The following is a 25,929-nucleotide window of genomic DNA, read 5'->3' on the forward strand; positions in this document are numbered from 1 at the left end:
AACAATAGAAAAAAAAGGAAAATAACAAAGTTGTTTCATAAAGTTCCTGGATTAGCATGGGCAAGACAATGTCTCCTTGGGCTGTTGTGTGGGTGGTGCTGGGTGTGTATGGGGGCTAGTATGGGGGTCCTCTGGGCACATTCAGGCGCTGGATCCTCAGTAGGGGAGGAGAATCAATGTCATTGCAAAGGCTCCGCCCCATGTGTCTGCACAGACACCTGGGTTCCAACCACTCCTGCTGAGGAGGCGCTAGGAAGTGGGCACTTATCTGAGGCTCTGCCTCTGCTGTCCTTTTCTGTTCACCCATCAACCAGCATAATGCGCTGCTTGGGGTCCCTGCTGCTGCTGCTGCTACTGCTGCTGGGTGAGTGCCAATTTCCTCCTCCTCTCCCCACCCCCACTCTTTGTCCCAGTTCCTCTGGAACAGGGTTGGAGGACAAGACAATGATTCTGGGAAAAGCCCAGGGGTGCTAGGGAGAAGCCTGTGCTCAGGGTATGGGGACACCTGACAACTGGCTCACTATGTGCCAAGCATCCCACCTTGGGCCCAGCTGAGCCACCCCCATCCCAGAAAGGCCTTGGTATCTCTGCCCTATGAACTTTTCCCCCTATTGTTTTACCTCTCCCAACTCTATACCAGCCCTGCGCACCCAGTCTTGGGGCTTCTCCACTCCTTGCTCTAATCTTCAGTGTCTCATATTTGCTGTTCTACCTACCACTGCTCCTTCCCCACCTGGAGCAGGGGGAGGGAGGGGTCACTTTATGCTGTGGAGAATGGAATCTGCTAAAGGTTTAAAGCTGGAGAGATCTTGGAGCTGAGATGTGCTGATTTGAGGGTAGAGACAGGTAAGCAAAAGGGTAGATAGGTGTGGAAGACCTCAGGTGACACTAGGTGCTGTTGTGGCTGAGGCCTGTCTGGGGATGTGCCTAGCAAGGCTGAGAGAGAACAGCAAAGTATTCCTGCTGCTCTCTGCATCTTGGAGGGGAGAGAAGGGGAAAAGATGGGGCTACTCCTCTCCCCTGTACCCCTCCAGTCATATACCCATTTCCTTCAGCCTGTGTTCATCCTTCTTACAGAGAGGTCAGCGCTAAAGTCACAGCAAGAATCATTATGACCCAGTCATCAAATCTGCCATCTCCAAAGTGGTGGCCAGTGCTGGAGAGATGCCTTACTCCTACCCTTGAAGCAGGAGAGCCCTCTCTGGCACACAGCGAGATTGATGAGAGGCCATGCTGTTCACTCAGACTTGAGTGCCAGAAAAGCTTCCAGTCTGAGTGAGGTGCCTGGCTTGGCTTGATTTAGAGGGCCCATGGGACATCTGGGCTGAACTCACCCTCTGAACATCTAAGCCCCCAGCAGAATGCTACCTATCACGGGCACCCCACCTTCACTAAAGCCACTGATGAACCCTGGGGTCTTGTGACTCAGGATAAAGCCCTGTGGCCTGTCATTAGGGACCTCACTCTGAATCCACACTCTGGCAGCCAAGTCTAAACAGGCTCTCCAATGGCCAGAGCTTTTGCTCAGAATCCCTCTTTCCTTCTGCTGGTGGAGGGTGAAGGGACCAGAGAAAGCCAGAGTCCAGATGGGGCAGAATGAGTTAGATCCAAGGGAGCATCAGGAAAGACTGTGGCAAGAAGACATTGGATGAGGGGGGTAGAAGGCCATGCACAAGGTCAAAGAGGAGGGACAAGGACAAACTTATAGACTTACCCAAAGGCAGGGACGGTGGGGTGTGTGTGTGTGTTTAAGAGAGGACTAAAGGAAAGGCCAGGCATCCGTCCCAGCGTTAAGAGGAGAGGACAAGGAACGGCTGCTGTCCTCATGCCAAGTCTAAGAAATCCCCATTAAACAGCCTCCCCCCCCCCCCCAGAAAGCCTCACTGTTTCCCCATCAGGTAGGGCCCATGAGCGTGGAAGAAGCTCTGTGGACCCCTCTGAGTGTGTGTGGCTATTCTGGGGAAGAGGTGGTCGGGGAGAATGGGCCTCAGCTTCTGGAAAAGGCGGGGCCCGCATCAATGTGCCCCTCCATTCCTGACGTGTTGCAGAGACCTCCCAAGGGCCCGCGGCTGCCCATCCTCACTACAGAGAGTGGGTCAGCGCCAGCCATCCACGCCTTTAGGCCATACTCTGGTCCTGTGGGTTTTGAGCGTCCCCCCATCTTCGGAGGGAGTGGCCGGGGACGGGGGTGAAAGGTGCACGCGAGGCGCACGAGCAGGCCTGCCTACTCCTCCACCAGGGTCGGGGAGCCAGGCGGGAGGAAACCGATGTGTGGAGGCGGCCGAGGCGTGCACAGCGGACTCGCGGTGCCAGGGGCTGCGCGCTGAATACGTGGCGCAGTGCCTGAGTTGGGCCGCTCCAGGGAACTGCCCTCGCGCCCGCTGCCGGCGCGCGCTGCGCCGTTTCTTCGCTCGCGCGCCGCCCGCGCTCTCCCACGCGCTGCTCTTCTGCCCGTGTGCCGGCCCCGCGTGCGCAGAGCGTCGGCGCCAGACCTTCGTGCCGGCCTGCGCCTTCAGGGGACCCAGCCCAGCGCCGCCCTCCTGCCTCGAGCCCTTAGATACCTGCGAGCATAGCCGGATCTGCAGGTGCGCGGGGCAGGCGGCGCAGGTGCCCATGCGCGCAGGGCGGGGGAGGGCGGGGCGCGCAGCTGGGCGGTACCTACTCACCGCCCCCCTTCTCCGTCCCGCAGGCCCCGCCTGCTGGCCTTCCAGGCGTCCTGCGCGCCAGTCACCCGCGCCCCCGGCGGCTGCCCGCGGGACCAGGGGCCCCGCTGCCTGCGCGCCTACGCTGGCCTTGTGGGTACGTGCCGAAGGGAACAGGGCGCAGGCAGGGCTCTTCAAGGGATTCCTCCTCCTGGGGGGACAAATGACCCCACCCTCGGGGTCGCTACAGGCACCGTGGTCACTCCGAACTACGTGGACAACACTAGCGCGCGTGTGGCGCCATGGTGCGACTGCGGAGCTAGCGGAAACCGACGTGAGGAGTGCGAAGCCTTCCGAGGGCTCTTTACGAGGAACCGCTGCTTGGGTGAGGGACCGGGTAGGGCACTTAACCCCCATCCCCAAGCCGCCTGGCCCGCGGTAGCCTTCTTTGGAGGTGAGGAAACTGAGGCTTTTCGTGGCAACCACGCAGGCACACATCCTCACCCCAGTCTGCTGACGCCCTGCCCCTGGGGGAATCCACGTGCAGCTGTCTCCGGAGACCAGGTCACAGACCCAAAGTAGAATCCTAGGGGTGTCAAGGTTGATGCCCCTGCGGGAGGAAGGAGGCAAGTGTTAGAACAAGGACGTGGGGTTGAATAACGCTAGACTCCTACTTTTTTTTTCCTTTGAGACAGAGTCTCACTATGTTGCCCTCAGTAGAGTACTGTGGCATCATAGCTCACAGCAACCTCAAACTCTTGAGCTTAAGCGATTCTCTTTTTTTTATTTATTTATTTATTTATTTTTATTAAATCATAGCTGTGTACATTAGTATGATCATGGGGCACCATACACTTGGTTCATAGACCGTTTGACACATTTTCATCACACTAGTTAACATAGCTTTCGTGGCATTTTCTTAGTTATTTTGCTAAGACCTTTACATTCCACTTTTACTAAGATTCACATGCTGGGACTACAGGCGCCTACCACAACGCCCGACCATTTTTAGAGACGGGGTCTCGCTGTTGCTCAGGCTGGTCTCTAACCTGTGAGCTCAGGCAATCCACCCACCTGGGCCTCCCAGAGTGCTAGGATTATAGGCGTGAGCCACCGCGCCCAGCCTGAGACTCCTACTTCTCACACTTTTGAGGTTTCTTCTGGAGGGACGCACCCCGCTGATGATCTTGGCTTTCAGGGTCAGAAGAGTTCAGTGATCTTTGAGTTAGGGCCTGAGTTTGAAGCCAGACGCTGCTACTTATTACCTTTGAGCTTTTTTGTGATTATTTGTAAAATGGGGGCTGTGAGGGTGGAAGACTGTACAGTTTGTGAGTCCCTCTTAGCCCAGTTGTCCTTATTTTGTTATTCCTCCTATACACCTTTGCCATCTCAAGGAGTCAATCCTTGCAGCCACCAGGTCTCTCAGTTTGTCCCCAGAGATCTAGGCCCTGTGCTAGCGTTTTCCAGCCAACCCCATCCTGAACCCTTCCCTCCACAGATGGTGCCATACAGGCCTTTGATAGCGGGTGGCCCCCAATCCTGCAGGAGCAACTGGAGCCCCAACAGGGTCCTAAGCACAGCCTTCTGCAGGTAGGTGAGGAAAGGGATGGAGCTGGCAGTTCCTCCACTGCCTCTTTCATACCCTGTCATGCTGGGTGGACCTGGGTGGCCCAGGATGGGGTGCAGGCCGAATGCAGAGCTGAGCTGGTGCCACAAGTCCACACTTTGCCCCACCCCAAGGTGTCTTCCACAGATGAGTCCCCAGAGGGGCACTCCCTGCTCTCTGTGCTCACTGTCCTGGCTCTCCAGACCCTGCTCTGACCAAGACAACAGACTTTGGACAACACTGCCAACTGCACCATTCTGCCTACGGTATGGGCCACGTCTGTGGCCTGCCACCCCACTGAAAAGGGACTTGCTTACCTCTCAGTTTGGCCTCTGTACTCTCGCTCTGATGCCTTTTGTAGACCTGGACACCCTGTGCCTATCCCCCGATGTAGGCTGGGGCAGGCTGCAAAGCCTCTAGTCTCCCTGTCAGTAGGTATCTTGGTTGTAGGTCCCTTTCTCCACAGACCTGGAAATAATTGGGGTTTTTCACAGGACAGGGACAGAAAGGCTTGTCGTGTCCTGTCCTGAGCTGAGGCTTCCCCAGAGCCCCACATCTTTTAGAAAAGGTCAGAGGCCATCTAGACTCACAGAAGTCTAGGAAATTGGGTCAGTCTCCCAAACAGATAACACCCTGAGGAATCATCTGATAGACTTGAAGGCAAGGCTCCCTGCAACACTGCAGCCACCTAGGGCACCCTCCTAGCTGGCCATTACCATCACTGTGGCTCTGTGTCCCATGTTGGCAGAGTTCTTCCCCTCCACGATATGCTGCTTGGTGCCCCCCACCCCATCCTGTGCTTGCATGGCACTGGCCCTGTGGACATCTTTCCCCTGGTTTGGTACAGCACTAGGAGTGGCATACACAATAAACTCATGTCCCCTGACATTGCATTTTCATGTAATCTGCATCTTGGGAACCTGGAGACTGGGGCCTGCTGCAGGGTGTGATCCTGTGGACCTGTGTGACCTTGGATGGCCTCAGAACCTCTCTGGGCTCTTTCTCTTATCTCTTCATTTACAGATGTTGATATGAATCAATGCTCCAGTCCTAGTGACAGAGGTTTTCACTGCTCTCATCTATTCTTTCCTTTTCTGCTATTCCTCAGATAATGAAACTACAGTTCCCAGCCTCCCTTGCAGCTGGGTGGCCATCTGACACACCAATGGTCAGTGTGGGCCCAGCAAATGCCAAGGGCAGTTGCAATTCTGCAAAGTAATGTGGGGAGGAGAGGGCAGAATAATAGGGTCCTGGTACTAAGCCTCTAGAGCTTGGAGATTCCTGACAAGCAAAGGTTACTAGAATTATGATGTTTCTAGGCTGCTCCATCTCCACCTTCTGAAGTTTGGCAGGAGCCACAAAAAAGGTTGATGTAGAGGCATACGGCAACTTGCTCAGAGATCTGGGCCAGTGCAGCCCATCCCCCAGCCACTGGGAACCCACCTCCTAGCTGCCTCGAAGGCAGGATAGCCCTTCCAGAAATGCCAAGTTACACTCTGCTCCTGGAGGTGACTGTAGCCAATGACTGACACAGGGCACAAAGGACTGGCCTGCCTGCCTCAAAAGGGGATGATTCCATGCCATTCATGTTCTAGAACTCCCATGGGATCAGGGGGAGGCTAGACCCCAGCTGGGACCACATCTGGGCTCAGCCCTTCCCCCTGACTTATCTTGCTTCTCTTGCTCACAGGTTCAATCATGGCAGAATTCCTGCCTCGGGCTTGGCCTCTGGAGATCCTAACCTGAGACACAGGGGTTAGGTACAGATTATACCAGAACTCAGGTCTGGGGCTGTCCTGACCAGAAAGAGAGCCAGCCCAGATGGAGTGTGTACTTAGCGACTCATACCAAACCCACAGACACTACTTGCTGGCGTTGTCAACCAACCTCCCAGTCTTTCCCCAGCTTGTAACAAAACAGATCAAACTGGCTTGAGCATGTGCCTGAGCAACCCAGCTGTTTCCAGGGGTCCAAATGATATTGGCCCTGCTGGTCTGTGCATGGCTTCCCTCTGTTGCAAGAGGGAAAGACTGCCACCAGCAGCCTCTGGCTGATGACTATCTCTCCCTCTAGCAGTCTCAGTAGGGAAGGCATCTTTCTCTGCCAGCATAGGGACTGTCCCAGGTAGGACCTTGATGGGCCTAGCATAGGTTATGCATCTTTTCCTGTGGCCTTGGAGTGATATCAGCCCACCAGGGTCACAGCTATGGGAAGATCAGTTTTCTAAAGGAAAAAAGGGTACTGGGTAGAGAGAAGCTGAGTCAAACCCATCCTCACTTATAAAGAGGGGTAATACTCCCAACCCCCCACACCTGTGTGGGAATAGACACTTGTAAATGGGTTTAGGCAAGATGAATTATGTGGTGTGTGCCCTGTTCATCATGACCACATGGTAGCCCAACCCAGAATTAATTGTCTGCCAAATGATTTGCCTTATACGGAAGCGTGTTAAACTATTTGCCATTTTAAATTAATTATTCCACAACTATTTGCCTTTTTTGTCTCGAGTAAAATATAGGCATAAAAAAGTAGAAAGGATTTCAAATAAAAATAGAATTCTGGATAAAAAATATAGGCATTATCTTACAAAATATTGGGAAGATAAAGAGAACAAAATCTATTCAAAAATTATGAAATTGTTTAATGGTGCTGGTGGTCCCAAAGATAGGTTCCCCTCTTAATTCATGGAACCTATAAATATTACCTTATATAGAGGCAAAAGAGTATTATCTTATATGGCAAAAGATGTGACTAAGTAAAGGATTGTGAGAGGAGGAGCTTATCCTGGATTATCTGAGTGGGCCCTAAATGCAATCACATGTATTCACATAAGAGGGATGCAGAGATGTCTAGAGAGAAACTAACACAGACACACACAGAAAAAGGTGATGAATAAGACAAATGCAGAGACTGGAGTGGTGCAGCCACAAGCCAAGGATGTCAGAAGCCACCCAAAGGTAGGAGAGGTGAGGCACAGATTCTTTCCTGGAGCTGCTGACACCTCTATTTCAGACTTCTGGGCTCCAGGACCATCAGAATAAATTTTTACTGTTTTAAGCCAGTGGAGTTGTGTTGATTTGCTGTGGCAGCCTCAGGCAACTAGTAGAGTTGTCTCAGATTGTCGAGAGTTTGGTTTCAGTTACTTCTACTTACAAAGATTCTGGTTTATACATGGCCTGAAGTCTGGACTAATGCCTCAAGGATGAGTCCAGCTGCAGCCCCCACAACCAGGAGTGGATCGTGTCCTACCAGGGATTTGTCACTCTATGCACAGGCTCTGGAAGACCGCAGTCCCATACCTAGGTCTCTATTACCTGTTGTAGCATTAAGCCACCCCAGCTGGCCGGTAGCTGGCTGTGATGGAAAAAGACAGGTGCTGGAAGCATCTGTGTATTTGTTGGAGAAAATGTCATGGCTCATGAACACTCATCCTGGCACAAAGCCCTGTGTCTACATGCAAGGTTGACCTGGAAACAACTCACTGCCCACCAGGTGTGTCAGGCTGAGCTCACAGAACCAGCTCATTTTGCAGGAGGTATGGACATTGGCTGGTGAAATTTCCAGAAGGCCAAGAGGACAGGTTATGCAGGGTTTCAGGAGCGGTTCCTCAACTGGACAGTGACTTGCCAGTAAGCCTGGCACACCTATGAATGGAGGCGGGACCACATGGCCCTGCCTTGCCTAGGAAGGCCTGGTTGAAGAATGTCTTGGGAAGTTGTTCTGCCAGGGACATGTCACTACCATACCCAAGCGAACCTCCGGTATAAGGCAGAAGATACAGAGCGAAAAATTAAGATGAGTACACACACATGAAAATAATACAAACTTAGAAACTGAGTTCTTAAGGGAGAGGGATTAAATGAGGAAGAAAGGCCTATAGGGTATGCAAATGGGCTCTGGCAGTAGAGCCTGACTCTGTCTAGCACCCTTCATGTAGCCATCGGGATTATCTGGTCTCTTTCTTTTTTTTTTTTTTTTATTGTTGGGGATTCATTGAGGGTACAATAAGCCAGGTTACACTGATTGCAATTGTTAGGTAAAGTCCCTCTTGCAATCATGTCTTGCCCCCATAAAGTGTGACACACACCAAGGCCTCACCCCCCTCCCTCCGTCCCTCTTTCTGCTTCCCCCCCCCCATAACCTTAATTGTCATTAATTGTCCTCATATCAAAATTGAGTACATAGGATTCATGCTTCTCCATTCTTGTGAAGCTTTACTAAGAATAATGTCTTCCACTTCCATCCAGGTTAATACGAAGGATGTAAAGTTTCCATTTTTTTTTAATGGCTGAATAGTATTCCATGGTATACATATACCACAGCTTGTTAATCCATTCCTGGGTTGGTGGGCATTTAGGCTGTTTCCACATTTTGGCGATTGTAAATTGAGCTGCAATAAACAGTCTAGTACAAGTGTCCTTATGATAAAGGGATTTTTTTCCTTCTGGGTAGATGCCCAGTAATGGGATTGCAGGATCAAATGGGAGGTCTAGGTTGAGTGCTTTGAGGTTTCTCCATACTTCCTTCCAAAAAGGTTGTACTAGTTTGCAGTCCCACCAGCAGTGTAGAAGTGTTCCCTTCTCTCCACATCCACGCCAGCATCTGCAGTTTTGAGATTTTGAGATGTGGGCCATTCTCACTGGGGTTAGATGATATCTCAGGGTTGTTTTGATTTGCATTTCTCTAATATATAGAGATGATGAACATTTTTTCATGTGTTTGTTAGCCATTCATCTGTCATTTTTAGAGAAAGTTCTATTCATGCCTCTTGCCCATTGATATACGGGATTGTTGGCTTTTTTCATGTGGATTAATTTGAGTTCTCTATAGATCCTAGTTATCAAGCTTTTGTCTGATTGAAAATATGCAAATATCCTTTCCTATTGTGTAGGTTGTCTCTTTGCTTTGGTTATTGTCTCCTTAGCTGTACAGAAGCTTTTCAGTTTAATGAAGTCCCATTTGTTTATTTTTGTTGTTGTTGCAATTGCCATGGCAGTCTTCTTCATGAAGTCTTTCCCCAGGCCAATATCTTCCAGTGTTTTTCCTATGCTTTCTTGGAGGATTTTTATTGTTTCATGCCTTAAATTTAAGTCCTTTATCCATCTTGAATCAATTTTTGTGAGTGGGGAAAGGTGTGGGTCCAGTTTCAGTCTTTTACATGTAGACATCCAGTTCTCCCAACACCATTTATTGAATAGGGAGTCTTTCCCCCAAGGTATGTTCTTGTTTGGTTTATCGAAGATTAGGTGGTTGTAAAATGTTAGTTTCATTTCTTGGTTTTCAATTCGATTCCAAGTGTCTATGTCTCTGTTTTTGTGCCAGTACCATGCTGTCTTGAGCACTATGGCTTTGTAGTACAGACTAAAATCTGGTATGCTGATGCCCCCAGCTTTATTTTTGTTACTAAGAACTGCCTTAGCTATACGGGGTTTTTTCCGGTTCCGTACAAAACGCAGAATCATTTTTTCCAAATCTTGAAAGTATGATGTTGGTATTTTGATAGGAATGGCATTGAATAGGTAGATTGCTTTGGGAAGTATAGATATTTTAACAGTGTTGATTCTTCCAAGCCATGAGCATGGTATGTTCTTCCATTTGTTAATATCCTCTGCTATTTCCTTTCTGAGGATTCCATAGTTTTCTTTATAGAGGTCCTTCACCTCCTTCGTTAGGTATATTCCTAGGTATTTCATTTTCTTTGAGATTATGGTGAAGGGAGTTGTGTCCTTAATTAGCTTCTCATCTTGACTGTTATTGGTGTATACAAAGGCTACTGACTTGTGGACTTTGATTTTATATCCTGAAACATTACTGTATTTTTTGATGACTTCTAGGAGTCTTGTGGTTGAGTCTTTGGGGTTCTCTAAGTATAAGATCATGTCGTCAGCAAAGAGGGAGAGTTTGACCTCCTCTGCTCCCATTTGGATTCCCTTTATTTCCTTGTCTAGCCTAATTGTATTGGCTAGAACTTCCAGCACTACGTTGAATAGTAAAGGTGACAGAGGACAACCTTGTCTGGTTCCAGTTCTAAGAGGAAAAGCTTTGAGTTTTACTCCGTTCAGTAAAATATTGGCTGTGGGTTTGTCATAGATAGCTTCAATCAGTTTTAGAAATGTGCCACCTATGCCTATACTCTTCAGTGTTCTAATTAGAAAAGGCTGCTGGATTTTATCAAATGCTTTTTCTGCATCTATTGAGAGGATCATGTGATCTTTATTTTTGCCTCTGTTAATATGGTGGATAACGTTTATGGACTTGCGTAAGTTAAACCAGCCTTGCATTCCTGGGATGAAGCCTACTTGGTCATGATGAATGACTTTTTTGATGATAAGCTGTAATCTATTGGCTAGGATTCTGTTGAGGATTTTTGCATCTATATTCATGAGTGAGATTGGTCTGAAATTCTCCTTTTTGTTTGTGTCTCTTCCTGGTTTTGGTATCAGGGTGATGTTTGCTTCATAGAATGTATTGGGGAAGACTCCTTCTTCCTCAATTTTTTGGAATAATTTCTGCAGTACAGGGATAAGCTCTTCCTTGAAGGTTTGATAGAATTCTGGTGTGAAGCCATCTGGACCAGGGCATTTTTTGGTTGGAAGATTTTTTATTGTTTCTTTGATCTCGGTGCTTGAAATTGGTCTGTTCAGGAGCTCTATTTCTTCCTGGCTAAGTCTAGGGAGAGGGTGTGATTCCCAATATTGATCCATTTCCTTCACATTGTCAAATTTCTGGGCATAGAGTTTCTGGTAGTATTCAGAGATGATCTCTTATATTTCTGTGGGATCAGTTGTTATTTCCCCTTTATCATTTCTGATTGAGGTTACTAGAGATTTTACTTTTCTATTCCTCGTTAGTCTGGCCAATGGTTTATCTATTTTATTTATTTTTTCAAAAAACCAACTCCTTGTTTCATTAATTTTCTGAATGATTCTTTTGTTTTCAATTTCATTGATCTCTGATTTGATTTTGGATATTTCTTTTCTTCTACTGAGTTTAGGCTTAGATTGTTCTTCTTTTTCCAATTCCATAAGATCTCTTGTGAGATTGTTGATGTGCTCTCTTTCTGTTTTTCGAATGTAGGTATCTAAAGCAATGAATTTTCCTCTCAAAACTGCTTTTGCAGTATCCTACAGGTTTTGGTAGCTTGTGTCTTCATTGTTGTTATGCTCAAGAAAGTTAATGATTTCCTGTTTTATTTCTTCCTGCACCCATCTGTTATTCAACAGAAGATTGTTTAATTTCCATGTCTTTGGGTGGGGTCGAGCATTTTTGTTAGAGTTGAGTTCCACCTTTAGTGCCTTATGGTCTGAGAAGATACAAGGTAAAATTTCAATTCTTTTGATTCTGTTGATATTTGTTTTGTGTCCCAGGATATGATCAATTTTGGAGAATGTTCCATGGGGTGATGAGAAGAATGTATATGCTTTATCTTTGGGGTGGAGTGTTCTATATGCGTCTGTCAAGCACAGTTGTTCTAGGGTCTCATTTAAATCTCTTATATCTTTGTTTAATTTCTGTTTAGAGGATCTGTCCAGCTCTGTAAGAGGAGTGTTAAAGTCCCCTGTTATTATGGTATTATCAGATATCATATTGCTCAGACTGAGTAAGGTCTGTTTCAAGAATCTGGGAGCATTTAAATTGGGTGCATAGATATTTAGAATTGAAATGTCTTCTTGTTGTATTTTTCCCTTGACCAATATAAAGTGACCATCTTTGTCTTTTTTGACTTGTTGCTTTAAATCCACATGTATCTGAAAATAAGATTGCAACTCCTCTTTTCTTCTGAATTCCATTTGCCTGAAAAATTGTCTTCCAATCCTTGACTCGGAGCTTTAATTTGTCTTTTGAAGCCAGTGTGTTTCTTGCAGACAGCAAATAGATGGCTTGTGTTTTTTAATCCAGTCAGCCAATCTATGTCTCTTCAGTGGGGAATTGAAGCCATTAACATTTATTGAGATAATTGATAAGTGTGGTAGTATTCTATTCATCTTATTTGGTGAGAGTCCATTGCTTAGTTTTATCTTTTGCATCAGTGTGGAGGTTAGGTTCTGTCCTTTAATTTCTGAGTTCTTACTTTGCTGCTGATCCATTGTGGTGGTCAGTGTACAGAACAGGTTGAAGTATTTCCTGTAGAGCTGGTCTTGTTTTGGCGAATTTCCTCAATGTTTGTATATCCGTAAATGATTTGATTTCTCCGTCAATTTTGAAGCTTAGCTTAGCAGGGTACAGAATTCTGGGCTGGAAATTGTTCTGTTTAAGTAGATTAAAGGTAGATGACCATTGTCTTCTTGCTTGGAAAGTTTCATTAGAGAAGTCTGCGGTCACTCTGATGGATTTGCCCCTGTAGGTCAACTGGCGCTTACTCCTGGCAGCTTGCAGAATCTTTTCTTTTGTCTTGACTTTGGACAGGTTCATCACAATGTGTCTTGGAGAAGCTCGGTTAGAGTTGAGGCGACCTGGGGTCCGATAGCCCTCTGAAAGCAGTGTGTCAGAATCTTTGGTGATATTTGGGAAATTTTCTTTTATAATATTCTCTAGTATGGCTTCCATTCCTCTGGGGCATTCTTCTTCCCCTTCTGGAATTCCTATAACTCGTATGTTGGAACGCTTCATAAAGTCCCATAATTCTGACAGTGAACGTTCTGCTTTCTGTCTCTTCTTTTCTGCCTCTTTTACTATCTGAGTTATCTCAAGAACTTTGTCTTCTACCTCTGAAATTCTTTCTTCTGCATGGTCTAACCTGTTGCTGACACTTTCCATTGCATCTTTAAGTTCCCTAATTGACTGTTTCAGTTCCTTCAGCTCTGCTATATCCTTTTTATATTCTTCATATTGTTCATCTCTCTTTTTTTTTTGTAGAGACAGAGTCTCACTTTATGGCCCTCGGTAGAGTGCCGTGGCCTCACACAGCTCACAGCAACCTCCAACTCCTGGGCTTAAGCGATTCTCCTGCCTCAGCCTCCTGAGTAGCTGGGACTACAGGTGCCCGCCATAATACCCGGCTATATTTTGGTTGCAGTTTGGCCGGGGCCAGGTTTGAACCCGCCACCCTTGGTATATGGGGCCGGCGCCTTACCAACTGAGCCACAGGTGCCGCCCCATATTGTTCATCTCTTATTTGATTCTGTTTTTGGATTTCCTTTTGGTTATTTTCCACTTTATTAGCAGTTTCCTTCATCGTTTCCATCATTTCTTTCATTGTTTTCAACATATGTATTCTAAATTCTCTTTCTGTCATTCCTAACATTTCTTCATAGGTGGAATCGTCTGCAGTAGCTACCTCATGGTCCCTGGGCGGGGTTGTTCTGGACTGGTTCTTCATGTTTCCTGGAGTTTTCTGCTGATTCTTCCTCATGAGTGGTTTCTTTTATCTGTTTCCTTGCTCAAATTTTCCTTTCACTTCCTCTTGCTCTTTAAGTTCTTGTGCCTGTGGACTAAGGGTTACAGGACCAGAGGGGTGAGAAGGTTGAAGAGCAAAAAAGGGATGAAAGAAAGGAGGACCGAGTGATAAGAAAAATAGAGAAAGGAGAGGGGGTGGGTAAAAGGAATATTGACAAAAAGAAGAGAGGCATAGAAAGAGGGAGACAGAACAATATAGGTGTACGTCGGGTACTTTGACACAACCTTAAAAAAACCCCACCTTCTGGGGGTGCCCAGTTGGGTGGTTCCCTTGAGGTCAGCAGCTCTTTGCTAACCTGATCAGATATAGTACCCCACCTCCACCCAGTAGAGAGGAAAGATAAAAATGCTATAAATCAAACCAAAACAAGCAAACAGAAAACTTTACGGGATAAAATTGGGTGAAAAACCAAATAATAGCAGTAGAAACACTAGCAAAAATGAAGTTGTAATTATTGAAAAAGACTGCAATGGGAAATTATAATTAAACTAGAAAAATTGAGAAAGAAAAAGGATCTGTATGGAAAAGGTTGAACTTATAAAACAAAACAACATCAACAACATCAAAATAAACACAAAAAAAACAAGCAAACCCCCCCCCCAAAAAAAACAATCAAAAACAAAGCAGTATGTATATGTTATTGAATATTGTCTGGGCAACACGTGGTCTTCTGGGGTATGAGATGTTAAACACAGTTCTGATATGACTGGAGGGTGCTGATTTCTCAAACCCCAGCAGGTAGACACCCTAAATCTCTCTTCGGCCCACTTAAAAGGCACTTTGAACTTGTTCACTTGCTGAGCAGAAGCTTTCCCAGGAAAGTGCTTGTCGCTGGAATCACTGCTGAAGTGGCTATCCACTTACCCAGTGTGCCAAAACTGGTCTCACTCTGCCCCTGAGGGTTAGGGCTGCAAGGCGGCTCAGACCCCGCCCTTAGGCTACTTGGTCGCTGGGTAACCAGCTCCCACCCAATTCTAGCTCTGCAACCCTAAGGGCGGAGCTTGCCGGGGCAGATCGCTCACAATGGCTCCCTGTGACCCACCGCCACACCATTAGCTCAGCGGCTCAGACTGGGGCCCTAGACAACAGCCAAAGTTCTCCGCACTCCCGCTCAGGCTCTCCCCAAGGCAATTCAACTGAGTGCCAAGTCCAAAGACACCAAAACAGTTCACAGGTAAGGCCTTTCCGGTTTGCAGTCTTGCTGCTACTGAACTTACAGTTGTGGGCAGGTTTAGATGGATTGAACACACGTGACCACTTGCCGGTTTTCCACTGTTTTGGTCCTCCTCTTGGGGTCCAGAAGTCTCTCGCTGACTCCCTGTGTCCGCGCAGGGGTGATGATAGGCAGATCCCACCAGCCAGAGATGCCTGGAGTTCTATCTCCCCAGACTCAACGGTGCCCAGATGCAAGAAAGCTGTTACTCGGCTGCCATCTTGCTCTGCCTCCCATGATTACTCTATCTGGTCTCTTTCTTATGTTGGGGACCTATGGTGGAAAGGAATTAATTGCCAGGCATGCTACACAGCTAGTAAAGTAGGGCCGCAGGGGGTATGTCTGTCATACATGACCCACAAAGGTGTGTGAGGTTGGCAACTTAGATACCAAGAATGACGTGTTGGTGACAGAATTTTCTAGAATTTCCAGCTCATAGTACAGTTTTTAGGAAAACAAAATTCAGTCTTCCCTTGATTTACACAGTAGTTGCATTTCTACAAAACTACAGAGGGTGCAAAAAAAATACATATTTTAAGAAAAGAAAATATTAAAATTGTGATAATATATACTGATAACGTTTGTTGTTTGTGTATTGTATCTTGTATCTCTTGTAATTGCAGAAGTCAAACGTGATGGGTATTGACTTTAATAGTTATTTCTTTTCTTAAAATGTGTATATGTTTTTGGCACCCTTTGTATATCAAACCAGCTGTGAAATACTCTGTAACAGGGTTAGTTCCACACTAATTTTTTTTTTTTGAGACAGAGCCTCAAGCTATTGCCCTGAGTAGAGTGCCCTGGTGTCACAGCTCATAGCAACCTCCAACTCCTGGGCTTAAGCGATTCTCTTGCCTCAGCCTCCCAAGTAGCTGGGACTACAGGTGCTCGCCACAATGCCCAGCTATTTTTTGGTTGTAGTTGTCATTGTTTGGCAGGCCCAGGCCAGATTCAAACCTGCCAGCTCTGGTGTATGTGGCTGGCGCCTTAGCGGCTTGAGCTACAGGCACCAAGCCATCCACACTAAAATTTAGAAAAAGATGTTTTCATCTGCACACAAATCCAGGAGAATGTTTGAAAATCAGGTGGGAGATGGGTCAGTCCTCTGTTGTCCCAGAGAACTGGCAAACAGTCTTGCACACCACAGGATGCCTACCTTCAGGCTCTCCCACTAAATGGCAACTCATTAATCATACTTGCCCTATGTATTTCCAGAATATCCCCTAGGGGACAGTACTGTGCTGGCTGAGAACTACAGCCAGCCAGTCCTCAACTCCTCCCACTGCTGCCACAGCCTGCTTTCCTCCAGGCACCCCAGCTGTCCTGCCAGAGTCCACACCTGCCAGGCAGGCTGTCACCTCAGGGTCTCCACACCTCCACCTGTGCAGAAGTCTCTTCTTCCAGACATCCATGTTCCACTCCCTCCTTCATTCAGCTTTCTGCTCAGCTGTCACCTTATCAGAATGGCCTTCCGAAGCCACACTGTTAAGTAGCAATCCCCAGTGCACTTTCTACTCCCAACCCTACTTTTACCTTTCTTCATAGAACTTATCATCTGACATTTTATCTATTACAGTCTTCCCCACTAGACTGTAAACTCCTCAAATATGGGGATTTTTGTCTCTTGTTTACTGCAAAATCTCTGGTCCCTGCAGTATGTTTAGCCCTGTTGTGCTCAATAAAAGTGTGTTGAACAACTAGATGAATAAATCTAGAAGAATGAGAATTAACTCACTTAGGGTAAGAGAGGATATCTAATTCTACTACCTTTGGTCTATAGTGAATGCTCTGTTCCACAAAGTCATTCAGGGACCCAGGCTCCTTCAGTCCTATGTATGACCAGCTTCAACGTGAGCTGACAAGGTTCATGGAGAGCGTGGGGGAGATTTGGAGACACTGTTAATGGCCTTGACAAGAAAGTGACATACCCTTGGTAAGGACTCGCCCCATGGTTCCATCCAGATGCCATGGGCCCTGACAATACAGTTGAACCTATGGACTGAGGAAGAGGAAATTGTGTGGTGAGCATTTAGCCAGTCTCGGCCCAGTTTGCAATTCTGGTCACTGAAACCCATTTTGTTCTTCCTCCCCGCCATGGAACACAGGGACCCTCTTATAGGGGAACAATACAGGGTCCAATCCCATCCAGATCTCCAGTGATGCAATCTCCCTCGGGTGGCTCTTTGAAGTCCTAGAATTCTGAATTAAGGAGATATCTTATCCCCCCTTTCACAGGCAGTGGTGAGAGCAGGCAGGGAGGAGGAGGGCAATGGATACACACCATCAGTCGTCTGCAGCACTTGTGAAAGCCGGGCAGTGGAAGATTACCCTTGCTTTATCCTGGTTCTGCTCCTTGAGGCACATGAGGTTGTAAGCCTTTCCTGCACAGAGTTTTTGCAACTATCTTCCTGGCTGAGGGTGGTTTTCAGCCTTCTTCAATAGTTACTGTTTGGTTTTTTATTTTTAAAAGACTATGCTAATGGTTTCTTAAACTTACTACATCTTTTACATACTTCTTGTGTTTTCCAGGTGGGTCCAGAGTTAGTGACTGCACTCATGGTTCTTTCTTGGATACAGTTCTCAAGTCAGCTTTCTTTCTTTTTTTTTTTTTTGAGTTAAGAGTCTCACTCTGTCACCCTTGGTAGAGTGCTATGGCATCACAGCTCACAGCAACCTCCAGCTCTTGGGCTTAGGCAATTCTCTTGCCTCAGTTTCCTGAATAGGTGGGACTACAGGCGCCCGCCACAGTGCTCGACTATTTTTTTGTTGCAGTTTGGCTGGGGCCAGGTTCAAACCTGCCATCCTCGGTATATGGTGCCGGCACCCTATCACTGAGCCACAGGTGCCGCCCCAAGTCAGCTTTATTTCTTTGCTTCCTCATCCATGCGCCTTTCTCAAGATGGTGGCCTTGAGGCTGCCAGGCTCATGTGGGAAGACTACACCCTCTATCTGATCTTCACTGCCAGGCTTGGTCACTGCATCCCCACAAGCCTCGCTGGGTCTTTGCTTCTTACCTGCACCACTGCTTGCAGACATGAAGCAGTTGGCTTTTCCAACACTGCAAGGTCTTGGGTTTCAGGCCTTCCCTACCTTTTTCCTTCAGCTTGTAAACTAGGTAATTCCTTCTTGAACTCAACCCTTTCTTGGGACACCTTGCCAAAGGCTGCCGATAACAGCCAACACATACCACATTCTGTTTTCCAACTTCCTCTCCTCACACCAAAAACTCAGTAGACACATAGTTTGCCTTCCAAGTTACTGAGCATAACAGTATTTCCAGATGTTTTGCTTCTGCTAAGCAAGGGCCTCTAGTTGTCCTGCCTATAGTGTCTGTTTTCTCACTGCCTGCCACCTAGCCACCAACAAAGCCAATGCCATGTTATTTAGGTTTTGGTTACAGGTGCATTGTACTTCAAAGAGCTTATTTGTGTAGTGGTGACAGTAAGAAAAGCTGACTGACGGAACAAAGCCCCACATCCCAGTGGATCAGTAAACATTTGCTTTTCACTGATGCAAAGACCAGCACAGGTCTTGCTGATTAAGTGGCTCATCTCTAAGTGGTGACTCAGGGACCCATGTTTCCTCCAACATTTTTAACACGTGGCTTCCAAGGAAAGTTCCATGTGGGAGCGTTTTATGCTCCAGGTTTGGCCCTAACCTAACTGTAGGGAGGCTAGGAAGTGTTGATTTGTGAGTCCAACAGTAAAATCTGACAGGTTTAGTAACATGTAACATTGTCTCTGCCACAATACCACCAAATCACACGTTTTTTTATCAGAAACTGGCTCCCTCAGCCATCTTTGAGAGAGTTTCAGGGTCCTTCCTAGTTTGGTTGCAGCCCCCAAGACCTGAGCTGTAGTGGGTAGGTCTCCTCCAGGCCATGGCCCTGGTGCCTCACCATCCTCCCTATAGGAGCAACCAGCTTCCATATGTTTCTTTCTTTCAATGGCCTCGTCCTTCTGGAAGGAACTTCTTGCACTAGGACTCTGGCCTCTGCACCAAAGTGCTGAAATGCACTACTATGACCCCATCCTCAGGGCAGGAACCAACTACAATGGTGCAGGGCACACAGGAGGTTCACAAACAAGGCTCTGTCAATGGAAATACCTTCATCACAAAGTCAAGACCGGGCGGCGCTTGTGGCTCAGTGAGTAGGGCACCAGCCCCATATACCGAGGGTGGTGGGTTCAAACCCAGCCGCGGCCAAACTGCAACAAAAAAATAGCCGGGCGTTGTGGCGGGCGCCTGTAGTCCCAGCTGCTCAGGAGACTGAGGCAAGAGAATAGCCTAAGCCCAAGAGCTAGAGGTTGCTGTTGAGTCCTGTGACGTCATGGCACTCTACCGAGGGTGGTACAATAAGACTCTGTCTCTACAAAAAAAAAAAAAAAAGTCAAGACCAAGGCCAAGGAAATGGCCATTGGAAGATTAGATGTGCTAATGTACCTGAGACACAGCAGATTGGAATATCTAGAGAGACATTCAAGAGCCCACAAGGAGATGGGAAAGCTGGATGAAGGGGCCCGTGGAGGCAGCCGAGTCCAGGGGCTCCCAGGTAACCATCCTGCCCTACAGGGGTAAAGCAGGGCAGAAATACCCCAAAGTCTGCTCACAAGCTGCCTGGAGAGGTGTTGGAGGTGCCCTGCCTCCTGCCACCCCTCCATGAGGGCCAAGAGCTTTCTCTGAGTCAGTGTGAAAACTGGTAAACACTATTTTTTTCTTAAGGTTCTAATGACCAAAGTATAAATATAAACAAAACAAAACAAAATCAAAATTAAACACTCAAGAGCAAAAACCACATTTTTACCAGATCTACTTTTATTTCAGAAGGAAGTTTGTATTATAGTATTTACTTTTGTTTATATACAAGTTCTTCACATTTGTGTTTAAAATGCACAGACCTCCCTTAATCTCCTGTTCCTGCTTAAATTAGCTGTTATTTTACAATACAAAAAAATACCAAAAAATTGCAGTCCTAAATGTATGTATAACACCCACAATCCCCAGCAATGAAATAGTTTACAATACTTACTCCATATTTACATGAGTGCAATAGATGCTAAATTATACATATTAACAAACTAAACTTGAATCCAAACCGAATAAACGAACAAAAAAACTGTAAATAACTATAAAACAAAAACTTTTCCAGAGCCAGAATTAGTTCAACGAAACAGGCTTCACTAGTGTTTAGAATGTTTTGTGCACAAATTCAGTTACTGAAAATCAATTCCATTATTGCCTTTAAAAGAGAAGGTGCCAATTCTCGCCACTCCAAAGCATCTCCCTGTAGGCAGGGTATTCATTAGTTGGACTCTTCGAGGGGCAGTGTCTCTTGGTTGGCCTGTCTAGAAACAATCACAGTAACCTTTATTTTCACCTGGCACGGAGTTTGATCAGTGGGTGGACATTTAGAAGGCAGGCAAGGCATCCTCAAGGATGGGGAGCTGCTGCTGCCTTCCAGGTTCAGTCCTTAGGATGGCCAATTCTCCTAGGAACCACAAAGAAAGATCTCCTGGGATGCCAGTGATATGGGGAGTTGGATTCTATTGTAATTTTTTTTTTTTTTTTTTTTTGTAGAGACAGAGTCTTATTTTATCGCCCTCGGTACAGTGTCGTGGCGTCACACAGCTCACAGCAACCTCCAACTCCTGGGTTTAGGCGATTCTCTTGCCTCAGCCTCCTGAGTAGCTGGGACTACAAGCGCCCGCCACAACGCCTGGCTATTTTTTTGTTGCAGTTTGGCCGGGGCCAGGTTTGAACCCGCCACCCTCAGTATATGGGTCCGGCGCCCTACCCACTGAGCCACAGGCGCCACCCTGTTGTCATTCTTTTAAAAAGCTACTTTTTCACCTCAGTCACTACCCTAGCATTAGCTTAGGTTAGTGTTTAATAAATACTTGCTGAGTGAATGAATGAATGGAAGGATCAAAACCATTAACCAAGGAAGGAAGTCAGCCCCCATCCCCGAGTACACTTCATTAAGATGAAGTAGCAATCTTAGTGCTGGATTGTAAATGGTCTCTCTCCTCCCAATAGTGCCCTGGTCTTGTTATTTGCCCCATGCTTCCCAGTATGTCTCCAATCATGCACCTCAGGTCTCATCCACGGATGTCCCACTATCTCCCTTTGGCTGGCAGTCTGGCCACCACTGCATTCTTCCAGGCTCAGAGTATGGGCTGCCTTCTCTCCACACCTCCTACCACCTCTACAGGTGGCCTCAGGGAAGCATAGACTCCCCCCAGCTGTGCAGGGAGGTGGTGGGAGGTAGACAGGAGCCCAGGGTGTGTAAAATTCTCCATGGGGAAATGGAAGCTATTATGTTTATCAACAAACTAGCCTCCCCACTCCCACCCCTGGATTTTGGGATAATAAACTATGGTCTGGGAAATGGTCATTAAAAATTTAGGTAAAACTATGAAAAAGAAATGCAGCCTGGAGAACCCGATTTCCAAGGTTATAGTTTTTGAACTTAAAGACTAAGAGAAACATTTCTCAGGATGAAACTGGTCATCCATGGTCAGAGTGCCGAGAGGTTGCCAGAGAGTCACGATGTGCATGCAAAGCCATCAACAGTGACAGAGATATTCCTGCTTCCTCAAGTCTCCTCAGGTACTGCTGTTTAAACGGATTCACTGCCTGACTTTCACATGTGTTTGGACAGAGTCCTGTTTTAAGAGTTATCTAATTGCTACCAGATACGCTGTAACACAGCAACAGGATGGGGGTGTTTTACTTGGCTTTGTAATTAACGGATTAGAACTTGATGAGAAGACTTCTCCCAACTTGGATAACCAGTACATGGCACAAAAACATCTTGGATGAAACTCGGACATCGTTAACGTTTAATAAAAATACGTTATGATATTTTTCTGTTTTATGTACATCCTGAATGTCTGAACATTCTGGACACTACTGTATAGTTATATACAAGTGCAAGATCAATGCTGTCATGACGATTTTAATTTATACACAGGCTCTCCTGTGACACGCGATAAACAGATGGCAACCCATTCCCCCTTGGTGGTGGCTGTCAGCTGAGCTCCTCTCACTCCCTGCCACTCCCTTTTTCTGCCCTGAGCTGGGAACAGGCTGTAAAGGATTCGTAGGTGGATCCAGCTATTTCACTATTGTTGGAGCAGAATTAAACTTCTCTTGCTCTTTCCTTCCTTTTTAAAAATAAACATTATCTTTTAGAAAAAAGAAAAAAGACATAACCAGCTGGCTGCGGGTCACGGTGCATGTTATTTCAAGGCATAGGACTAACATGGAGCGGAGACTTCTTTGGCCAAGGAAAAATTGGTCCTTTGAAGGAACGAAGATCCTCCTTGCAGGAGGACAATGCCCAGTGACCCCCTTTTTTCGCCAAGAGGCCTGCAGTAATTGCAGGTGCCAAGAGCCAGTCTACTGTAGGCTCTTGGTGAGCGCTGTGTTCTGGAACAGGGATGTGGGGAACTTGTAAGAGGAGAGGTCTTTTCTAGAACCGTCTGCTCTTTAACAATTATGTGGAAAAGAAGCTTTTTGAGGTGAGTCTCAAGGTAGAGGTGTTTTGTGCATTAGACAGTGTTTTATGGTTCAATTTCCTTGAAAACATCTTTTCCAGGCAAACTTCAAGGGAGTGGGGTTAGTGTTAGGGAAAAGATAATGCTTCCTCTCTAGGCGCTGCATTTTAAAGGTGAAATGCCGCAGTTTTTGCTCTTTTGAGTATTCTCCAAATTCAAAAACTTGAGCATTACTATCCAGAGGTCCATCCGAATAGGGTAATGCCAGAGAATCCCACCTTTTGAAGCAGAAGAGAGACTTTGGGAGGCTGCTGCATAATGCCGGAACACACAGCACCATAAGTGGGGAAAACACAACATGCAGGCAGTGTCCTGTGGGAGAAAAGCAGGGGACTGTCCCACCCTCTTAAATTTGGTCATTTTCCATTTGGCATTTTTCCTTCTCATTCATTTCTTTCATGTGCTTTTTATCCTTATCAGTATTCACCACCACTTCAGTCTGAGCCCCTCCTGGAGGAAAGAGGGTGAACAGCTCCAGGTCCTGCTCCAGTCCTTGGGCAGGTCCTCACCAACAACAAGGTGCTGTCCCTCTCCTGGTATTTGACCCCACCCAGCCTGAGAATGACACCCAGCTAGGAGCAGGCTATAGGAACAACACCCAGGTGTTCTCTGATCCTGGGGTCCCGAGTGTTCTCAGTGCTCTTTTCTGCTCAAGGAAACACATGACATGAACAAGTCCTCTGTGGTACCTGGGCAGGAGGCCAGAGGGCTGATAAGACATCAGGCCTAGGTGACACTGGAGTGGGGGTACCTTCTTGATAGTGTCCTTCTTTTGGACAATAATAAAAATAAGAAGCTTTCACAATTAGTTCATTTCTGCTTTTTTCTTAGTCCCTTAGATCAAATGTTCCTTGGGGAGAAAAAAATTCTTTCCTGGCTGCAAATTAGATTTTAGAAAAAGAGCAGACTGCCAATGGTAGCTATTTAAATTTTACAAGAATGTAGGAATGCAATTATGTAAAAACTTAGGCTTACTAACTTTCCAATTGCTAGATCTATTTAAAGTCTAGGCACTTAGTGTGTGTGTATGTGTGTGTGTTTCTGAGTGAGAGAAAGAGGTATGGAGAGGGAGAAGAAGGAGAGAGGGAGAAAGGAAGAGAATTTCAAATGGATTAAGACTAAATTAATAATAGTGTTATAGAAAACTATCTATTACATCAGTTTACATTCGAAGTAACAGCTGACCTTGACACTTAAAATAGCCCCTTCTATCCTAGCTTGATATGATTCAAAAGAGATGGACCATTATTAATTCTCAACTAGAAAAAAGCTACTCCCTGGAAGAGAGGTATCTGCTTAAATCGTGCAAGAATAAATAGCACATCTTTTAAAAAAGATAGCAGGCTTCAGATGAAAACAAGTTAATTCATCTGACTAGTTTTTAAAGACCAGGTTCAAGAACAACTGATGACTAATGTCTACTTGTAAACATGCTGTCTTTTGTTTTTTGCACAGTTGAGACAGTCCCCAAAATGTCATCCACGAGTGAACCTGAGCATCACTCCGTTCTCTACTGGCTCTACACCAGCCCCCTCCGGCAACAATCAGCTCATCCCTGGACCTGTAATTCAATCAAGTATTTCCTATGCAAAAGTAAAAGGGTAGGTGCTGGAACATAGATGGGAGAAACCATCAAAGAAAGCCTGTGATCATGCAGGTGAATGCGATGCTTCCAGGTTCTCCAGCCTTCCGCCCTGAACCGCACAGCCGTTCCCCTGCCACGCCCTCCCCTGCAGACGGCTCTGGTGTGCCACATGCTCACTGGTGCGCGGGAGAGTCCCTGGCCCCAGCATCAAATGCAGGTCCCAGGCTGTGCAGGGGGCTGCTGCTTCCGGTTTCTCACAGCTCCTGACTTCTCTTTGTACACTATTGGCATTTGCTGAGAAATGTCCACCAGGGCGCTGGCCACAGCAAGACCTTAGGAGAACCCACAGGAAGAACACATGTTAAGGAACAGCTTGTTTTTAAAAATAATTAAAAATTTTCTTTTTACATTCTCTTGGAGCCAAAAAAGAAAAAAAACAAAGGGGGGAAAAAATAACAGGTATGCAGGGAAAAAGTCTCACTTCTATCCTGTTCCTTCCTCCACCTTCTCCTCCATCCAGATAAATGATTTTGTTAGTTTTTATATATTCTTTCAGGATTTACTTAAGAAAGTAAAAATATATATTTTCCCTTCCTCACCTTTGACGTAACAGGTGCAGCTGACTTTTCAGCAGACCGGCCTACCAAAGTACTCTGCCTGCTGGTGGGGATACAGAAATGACATGGCAGACATGCTCAAAGTGTTCAGGGTGCTTAGGAAAATGGCATGCACTATGATGCAATTCAGATTCATCCCACATCACTCAGTTAGTATTATTATTTTCATAGCTAATCCACGATAAACGGCAGGGCAGACTCTGGGGTAGGCTTGGAATAAACAAGGCTCTTTAACTCCTCCACGACTCAGTTTCCTCATTTTTAAAATAGGGATAATAACAGCACAGGGCTAGTGTGAAGTGTGGATGAATCAATAACCATGACCTTACACTCCACCCACCTTTGCTATGGGGGCTTGTGGTCCCAGTTCCCTATTTGTATTGGTCACTGGTTAACCTGGTATTCATCAGGAAAGGCACCGGACTCGGGGAGTTGGATTCCTAACTTGTGTGGGAAGTGCCAGCCCAGCCTCTGAGCCCAGCTGAGGCTGCCCTCAGGAGCTGTTAGCAGAGCCTGTCACCCATGTCATGGGTTAGCAGAGCCTGTCACCCTATTTAAAGTAGGGCCAGTGGGGAGCATGGTGCTTGGCTCATGGTGGGGAATCCATGCCAGTGATAACTGTTATGACAAAGCCAGAGCTGGTGCTGTGGAGTCTAGAACAGGGCATCACTCAAACAGCAGGTACAGAAGGGGCAGCTAGGATGGTCCCACTGCTGACTCAAGCAGTGAGCAGACCTTTGGGAGTCCCAAAGGCTGAGGCAGGGAAGGCTACTGGGTGGCAAATCTTTCACCTCCTCACACCAGGCAGTGCCTTGCCTCCAGGAAGCACTGGCCAACGTGTGCTAGGGTGGATGGTGACTATGTGTTTTTAAACTAGCTAGTACTCCCTGGAGTATCAAGTCACGCGATCACCCTGTCATCAACACAGGCAGGGCCAAGTCAAAGACTCAACATATGGGAATCCCTGGGTGAGATTCAGACAGTGAATCCTAAAGGCTGCCCTTGTAAGGGCACCTTAGACACTTTCCCTTCAGAAAGCTGAACCGAGGCTCTTCTGAGGGTGCTTTGAGGGGAGTACGGAGTGCAGAGCCTATAAGGATCCTAGGGCATCCTTTCCTTGCAGACATGAGCTTTGGTCTGGCTAAGGCAGCTCTGACTCTCAGAATCTCAACTGAACACCCTCCAAAGTACTCCATGATTAAGCAAGACCACATAATTCCAAAATTGTATTCCACATTTTCTTCATGTTCAAAACAAAGGGTATTTATATGCCTTATGATTCACATATTTGATAGAAAAGTTTAAAAGAC

The 25,929-nt window shown here is 46.5% G+C and overlaps 2 protein-coding genes across 3 annotated transcripts in view; one reads left to right on the forward strand and one right to left on the reverse strand.

Annotated features, from left to right (window-relative positions):
- The first annotated feature begins 318 nt into the window (after positions 1-318).
- GFRA4 (GDNF family receptor alpha 4) lies at positions 319-24,003 on the forward strand. The gene is made up of 7 exons (XM_053573736.1): positions 319-364; positions 1,903-2,091; positions 2,240-2,585; positions 2,690-3,027; positions 4,141-4,232; positions 4,396-4,514; positions 23,873-24,003. Exons 1-7 carry the CDS (start codon positions 319-321, stop codon positions 23,874-23,876), a joined length of 1,134 nt encoding a protein of 377 aa, XP_053429711.1. The 3' UTR covers positions 23,877-24,003.
- Positions 20,851-25,929, reverse strand: part of ATRN (attractin) — a 184,325-nt gene continuing 179,246 nt past the window's right edge. For both annotated transcript variants that reach the window (XM_053573893.1, XM_053573894.1), the window contains exon 29: positions 20,851-24,334. In XM_053573893.1, coding sequence (XP_053429868.1) covers positions 24,210-24,334 — 125 coding nt within the window. In that variant the 3' untranslated portion in view covers positions 20,851-24,209. The remainder of the gene's footprint in view (positions 24,335-25,929) is intronic.

This window comes from Nycticebus coucang, chromosome 21 (assembly GCF_027406575.1).
Source record: "Nycticebus coucang isolate mNycCou1 chromosome 21, mNycCou1.pri, whole genome shotgun sequence".
NCBI lineage: Eukaryota > Metazoa > Chordata > Mammalia > Primates > Lorisidae > Nycticebus > Nycticebus coucang.

Bases quoted from the DNA above. Each gene is read 5' to 3' on its own strand.
- GFRA4 (XM_053573736.1), top strand. From the start codon at position 319: ATGCGCTGCTTGGGGTCCCTGCTGCTGCTGCTGCTACTGCTGCTGG. The intron at 2,092-2,239 runs GTGGGTCAGCGC...CTCCTCCACCAG, and splicing joins GCCCATCCTCACTACAGAGA to GGTCGGGGAGCCAGGCGGGA. The intron at 2,586-2,689 runs GTGCGCGGGGCA...TCCGTCCCGCAG, and splicing joins GAGCATAGCCGGATCTGCAG to GCCCCGCCTGCTGGCCTTCC.